Source organism: Triticum dicoccoides, chromosome 5A (assembly GCF_002162155.2).
Source record: "Triticum dicoccoides isolate Atlit2015 ecotype Zavitan chromosome 5A, WEW_v2.0, whole genome shotgun sequence".
NCBI lineage: Eukaryota > Viridiplantae > Streptophyta > Magnoliopsida > Poales > Poaceae > Triticum > Triticum dicoccoides.
The window spans coordinates 316,253,036-316,260,035 of NC_041388.1; the positions used below are offsets into that span (position 1 = coordinate 316,253,036).

Here is a 7,000-nt window from a genome sequence, read left to right on the forward strand (position 1 = left end):
CATTTTTCTTGAAAAAAAAGTTTTTCTGTTGTTGATGTTGTTGTTGTTGTTGTTTATGTGGTGTATCAAACATACTTTCCTTTTGATTTCTGTGGTTTTGAATCTACGCAAATCAAGAGAGCATACTGCAAGTATCTTGCATTTTTCGAATTCATGCGAATCAAAGAGGTTGTGACATGTGGTTTTGGAGCGTCGAATATTTTCAACCGGCAATCATTCTCACCTCTCCGAAACAGAGAAATTTTGTTTGTGTTTTTATTATTTTTATTTGATGCACTATAAAATTACCGGTTCCTTATTTTTTGCCAATGCTAACATTTTCTTACATTCGAGTCTATAGGATTAACTAGATCCTTGTTGGATGCACTAATATAATTTGAAACTCCTCCTGTTGGTCAAATGCTGACATATGTTCGAATCTGCTAGGGGATTAAATAGATCTTTGACATGCTGCCCTTAACAAGGATATTTTGTGTATTCTACCTAACTACTCTTGAAAGTCAGAAACCAGGGAGAAGATAACATGTTGACCAGGAGGGTTCAAGTAAAACCAGCAGAGCACTGCACGTAGAGTCCATGAATATCATGGTGCATTGCATCTGGAAACTACTAGTACAATAATTAAGATGATGCATTGTTGGCAGAAAATAATGCAGATGCTGCAGTAACCAGAAATAATCGACAGGTAATTTGCTAAAGATATTCATATAAAATCTCATATTGAAATGCAAGGTTGTAAAATCACTAATTCAAATGGAGTTCATAGAATATAAACAAAATTTAAACAATTTTAGAAAGCACACCCAATTCATATCAAATATCAATTTTGATCTATTTGCCAGCGTGGAAACCAGAGCCGGTTACTCCCCCAATTTTATAAAGTACCTTTCTCCAGAAAATAATACTAGTAATGAGAAATCTCAGTTTCAGGAGGGACCAGCACAGCTCATGTTTTTGTAATGTTGAGATTAGAGAAACGATGAATTCTGGTGCCAGAATTCTGCACAGCTAAGCTGCCTTGGGATCTCCAGACAAAGAACTTGCTTTGTTTTTCAAGGCCAAGAAAACTTTCTTTGACCTCCCTGATTGTGCCCAAAAACATTTCCTTGGTTTCCGTGTATCGCTTCGGTATCAAGTTTGCATTGCACAAAGAAAAGCAAAAAAAAATCCTATGGCTATCTGGTTTGGCAAGCTGAATCATCTCTGATCTCAGTCATTTTGCACCACATATGTTTCATTTGCATAGAGAAAACAAAGAGAGGAGAAACTAAAGGAAAGTAGAGGGAAGTGGACAACCAAATGAATTACCTTTAGTCGGACTCGTAGGCGATCCGTTCTTGAGCTTAGGCACGCTCTTCGATCGCTTCAGTTTCCAATCCATGCCGGTCTGAGTTCAAGTTCTGGGAGAAGAATCTGAACTCAGGGTTCCTGTGTTTCCCCTTATGAACGAACAGCCATTTAGCTATGATCCTATAGACGATCACAAAAGGGTTTATGCTGTAACAACAGACATGCCTTTTGGGTTGTAGAAGCCTCCCCTCAACTGATGAAATTTCTCTTGCAGTTCCTTAGTCTGTTGAAGCATTGGTGCATCTGATTTTACCAAGAATGTAAGGCGCCACAAAGTGCCAGCTTTTCTTGTTCCAGTGCTGATTTTATTCCTAGAAGCTGCCAAGAGCAAAGTGTCATTTCTTCCAATGCAATTGGCTTGTCTTTTCCTAAAGCTTGGAGCTTCTACGGTGTTCCATTTTCCGACATAATGTCGCTGTAAGATGGTAATTCAATAAAAATATGTTATGCAAAATTTGTTATTTCGCAATCATGCAAGAACAATGATGGAGACAGGATGGTGCACAAAACTGTTCCACACTGTCGCAGGCCTAGATTTGAACTTCTCAAACATCAAAAGCTCAATGAGGACTATTGGCTACTACCTCCATCCCAAATTATAAGACGTTTTGTTAGGCCATTTTAGCCTACCAAAACATCTTATAATTTGGAACAGAGGAAGTAGTTCCCTACTACCATGTCAGAAATTCTTTTGTTAGATTGCTTCGTGTATCACTCGAAGCAGAGGCAGCTGTTGCTCCCTGCTCCTGTTATTTGTTTTGTTGGGTCATGTGAGCCAATTGCTCCTTGTGATGCCTTTCTGTGGCTGCTATTTCCTTCTATAAAGCAAAGATGCACATACTTACGAGAATTCGACGAAAAGAGACGACACTACAAAAGGAACACATTTTAAGTTGTGCGACCAAACACATGGAATATTTTCAGGACAAATGCTTGATATTTCTTTAGATGTGCAATTTTCAGTCTGTTCCTCAAACATGTATATTTTTCAAGTACCAGCTCAAGGCTATCTGATGTAGGGGTGTTCAACGGGCACAGCGAACAGAGATATAATTATTTCAAAAAGATATCAGGAAAGAGCTATTTCCTAACCAAATGAGGTCTGCCAGCCATTTAATGAGAAAGGTGGTCTTCATTTCCTAACCAAGTTTGGAAGCTTTTGAAGCAACACAGCTACAGTCACTGGATTTGGAACAAACCATCCACACTGTGCATGAATACCCCTACTTTCAAGTGTTGCTCCAACCAGTGATATGATACTGATAATACCAATATATTACGAACTGTATCACTGGTATCCATGTTTGATATTGGAAACGTAAGGCAACTGGGACTGAATATTACAATGCTGCATCAAGCAGCGTCATTGGCCTTAGGGAATTGGAAGTGTTGAATTGTTCTGCACTCCTCAAGGAAACACACCTAAAAAAACGAGCAACCAGTATCCGGTGCTGAGTGTAATACTATATTCGATTGTAAAGTGCAGCAGTAGTATGAATTATGAAGTTACATAGGACTTTGCTTTGGAAGTGCAGACCGATGCAAGATCCCTCATGGTAATGATGGAATCACTGAATATTCCTCTCTCCTTTCGTGAACTATAACTACTTTAAATCATTTTCTAACTTGGGGTAAGGAAAAGCCAGAAGTAATGCTGGAATAAATATGGATTTTTTTTGTTTGGTTTATTTTACTGCTTGCTGTATGATTTGGTTCAAAAAATATTAGCTAGGTTTATTTCGATAAAGAATAGTGCAAAACAGCATATCAAACACAAGAAAAGAATGAAAAAAAGAAAGCGAGAAAAAAAAAAGAGCTATGGATTGTCAATCCTAGAAATTTTGGTAACTCAAACGTGACTTTTGAAAACATTTGAAGATAAAATAGCATATGCTAACTGAATAAAATATCGTTTTTTTACTTCGATGTTAATAGATTTTTAATATGTTAGTACGTACTTTCTAGTCTTCTTACATCAATTTATTTAAGAGTGGTTTTATTTCACAGATGAACTCAAAGTTGTTGTATTTATACTGTATATAAAGGAAGCTATTTTTGTTCTCATTTTTAAAAGAAGTCTCATCTTTAAAATATCATTTTATTTCACAGATTTTGCGGGTCTCGAAGATCAATCGGCAACTGGACAGAAACAAGGGGCTGTTCTTGGACAGTCCCCCGGACCATGTTGGCACTAGATAAATAGAAGCTTCTCTTAATTTGCTTCCCGACATACGAGGAAGGCTCATCAGGTAAGATACGATGATGCTAAACAGGTATAGGAACATGACAGTTTCTGATTTCTGAAGAAATTTCACTTCAACCTGCATACGACGTGCAATGGGTTTCACTTCAGGTTGAAGTGAAATATTTGTAGGCTCTCTTCACCTTATGGTTTGTGAAAAAAAGGGTTTGCATTTTCCTCACCTGTTGCTGAATACAGTGTGCCCAACTGACCAAGGCTGGACTGTTCCTCTTTTTTCTTTTCCCTTTATTTCTTAGGAAAACAGGTTAGCTTGCAAAAACGTCTTATATTATGGGACGGAGGGAGTAGTATTTATTGCCAAAGAGTGCCCTGTTAATTTATCTCCAAAAGAAAACGAAACTAATAAACCTGCAATGTTCTATTGGAAAAAATAAATGCACAACATCCTGAATAAACCTGAAATATTCCGCAGATCTATAATAGTATTGGCAGCCTGGCATTATTCATCCTAGGGAATTCTGGACCATATTATAAGGCAAAGCTTGGCAAACCAGGATGTGCCATTTGGGATCAATTCATACAACATCAAGGCAGGATCGGTGACGGGTATGAGGGGGGAGGGGAGGCAGACTCTTAAGCAACTGTTCATAAGAGCATCTCCAATAGATGTAAAATTTGATGCCCTAAAACGATTATAGGGCAGGAGGGAGGTTTTTGGGCACCATGGCTGTTGTTGCTCTAATGGATGATGTAGAATTGGTGTCCAAAATTTTTGGCTTTCCTCTTTTTTACTCCACAATTGCATACATATTGAACCACAACATGACATGTCGTTGTATCTTACGATCAGGCCTGGAGCAAAGGATTTGACCTGGCCAACGTGGCTAGTCGGACTGACGACAAGGGTGATGCCGACGAAGGCGAACATTTGCCCCGGTGTGAAGATTGCGCCGGAGCCGATCTAAGCGTTGATTCGAATTTCCATCAAACCACGACGATCACCTAGTAGGACCTGCATGGGCCATCACTGTCAGAGCTAAATCTGGCAAATCCCTTGGTAGGGGCTCTAAGTAGGTGTCTTGGGACGATGGTAATAAGGGCACATATTTTCCTAAGGTTCAGATTCTCCAAGGAGACACTCCCTCTGTTTCTTCTTAGTTTGCATATAAGATTTGGTCAAAATCAAACTTTATAAAGTTTGACCAACTTTATAAAAAAAATTAGGAAAACACTTATTGCTTTTTCGAGCTCGATAAAAAGGAGTCCCGCCGGCTGATTCACTCGGGGAATCGGCCTTGCTCGCTGCCGTTCGATCAAATGTGATCAGATTGTCAGAGCACCGTTTTTTTTGCAAGAAAGTCAGAGCATCGCTTCGCTCAATCTAGTTCTCCAATCGGTCATGGCGTACGTATTCTCTCCCCCAAAATTTCGATGTGGCATTGAAAGCTTCCTCTTTATTGCACGAAAGTTTTACAGTTTTTCAGTAACATCAGTCATGTTGCAAAGCTTTCTACGGTTATGTTATATGAAGGTGAAGTCTGCCCCCACAAAAAATATCAACATCTACAATACAAAAGTTATATGTTATGAAAATTAATTTTATCATCTATCTAATAATATTGATTTCATAGTATAAATATTGATATCTTTTCCTACAAAGCTAGTCAAACTTTACAAAGTTTGACTTTTGACCAAATCTTATATGCAAACTGAAAAGAAATTGAGGGAGTAAAACACTATATGTCCCGCTTTTGCTTTATTGTGTTGGAGGGAGGTGAACGACACTCACCCCGAGTCGGGCGTATGCGAGTGACGCAGCCCCGTAGGGGCGAACGACGCTGACAACCTGGCCCAGGCTCACCTGTCACGGGCGGCTTAGCGCGCAATATGGCGCCCACTAACACGACGATAACCCCACAGGAAGGTGGGCCCGGGCACGCCCACGACCCACCCGAAGGAATAGAAATAAGTCACCGAGTTGTGGATCCCCGAGGAAAACCGGCCGAGGGCGGGGCAGCCACGGAGATGGCACGAAGCATGCCTAGGAGACATCGGCGCCACGTGCGTGTGAAACGGACAATGCGGATGTCACTCTAGCGCGGCAAAGCCCCAAGGAGGCGGGTACTCACCATCCTTTATAGAAGTAAATGAGATTTGATTGGATGAAACATGAATTAGAGTAATTATATGAGAATTAAAATTCAAAATAGCGATGATTTATTTGTTTGATCATTATTGTATAGTTGCAAAATATTTATTTGATTCAAACACAAGCAGCATCCACATATGACAGGTGCTCATAATCCGTTGCACTTAGTAGACCAACAAAAAGAATGACAAGATAAAAGAAACACGGAAAACAATATCACAAACATCCACGTAGCGCCTTTGTAACACAAGGTGCAACACTCATTTTTATTTTGAACGACCACGTGCAACACTTACGCAATGTTGCCAGAGGTCACCGACGCATGCACGTTGAATCGGCCGAGTGGGCAGTGGCTCATGGGTTGACGTAGATGTCGAGCTCCAGCAGGTCGGGGCGGACGGTCTTCCACAGCACGTAGCCCTTCGCCATCCGGAACTGCCCCGTGCCGCCGACCACGGCCAGCTCGCGCACCGCCACGCCGGTGTCGTCGCGGCCCATCACCGTCACCGAGCTCCCCGCGTAGGCCCCCGACGTGAGCACCACGTTCATGGTCACCATCAGCTCGAACCCGCCCTTGGAGGAGGCGACGACGTACTGCCCCTGCGCACGCCCCACGGCGGCCGACGACGACGACGTGCCCTCCGTCAGCACGTCGTCCATCACCACCGTGTTGCCGAAGTTGCCCCGCGGGCCGCGCACCACCATCATCGCGCTGTCGTCCATCACGTCGTGCATGTACACGTGCAGGTGCGCCGACGCCCCGGCCGCCGGCCGCGGCGCCGCCACCGCCAGGATGACGGCGACGGCTGCGGCGAGCGCGACGGACGTGGGGTTGAGCTTGAAGCAAGCCATGACCGGGATGAGTAGTGGAAGACAACAGGGCTTGCTAGTCCGTATCACTGCTGATGCAGCACGTTCGGGTTTGTTGTTTATATACAAAAACAGTAGGATTGCATCTGTGGTTCTGGAGATTTGCGGGTCCATGGTCCCTTGGTTGGTCCTTGATAATGGACATGAGGCGTATTATTTGTCGATCCAATTGCGCTGTGCACGTCAGGTTTTAATTGTCGCATTCGATTATTTACGCTTAAATGTAGAACAAAAAATTGGTTGGTGCCTCTCAAGAAACAACGGAGAAAGTTTGTAGGAGTACGTACATTGCATGGACGAAAGAGCGGTTGATGCGTCGGTGCCCATGCATTGCTGGCCGTAGATCAGAATGCAGTTGGGTGAGCTGTCTTGTCAGTATTGTCTCTCTTGATGGACTAGATCGAGATCTACGAACAGCCATACATCAT

The 7,000-nt window shown here is 42.4% G+C and overlaps 1 protein-coding gene across 1 annotated transcript; it reads right to left on the reverse strand.

The window, feature by feature from the left end:
• Positions 1-5,793: 5,793 nt before the first annotated feature.
• On the reverse strand, positions 5,794-6,599 carry LOC119301216 (dirigent protein 2-like). The gene has a single exon (XM_037578150.1). It carries the CDS (start codon positions 6,552-6,554, stop codon positions 6,057-6,059), a length of 498 nt encoding a protein of 165 aa, XP_037434047.1. The 5' UTR covers positions 6,555-6,599; the 3' UTR covers positions 5,794-6,056.
• Positions 6,600-7,000: the final 401 nt, after the last annotated feature.

Excerpts from the sequence above, each read along its gene's own strand:
- LOC119301216 (XM_037578150.1), bottom strand. The coding sequence starts at position 6,554 with ATGGCTTGCTTCAAGCTCAACCCCACGTCCGTCGCGCTCGCCGCAGCC.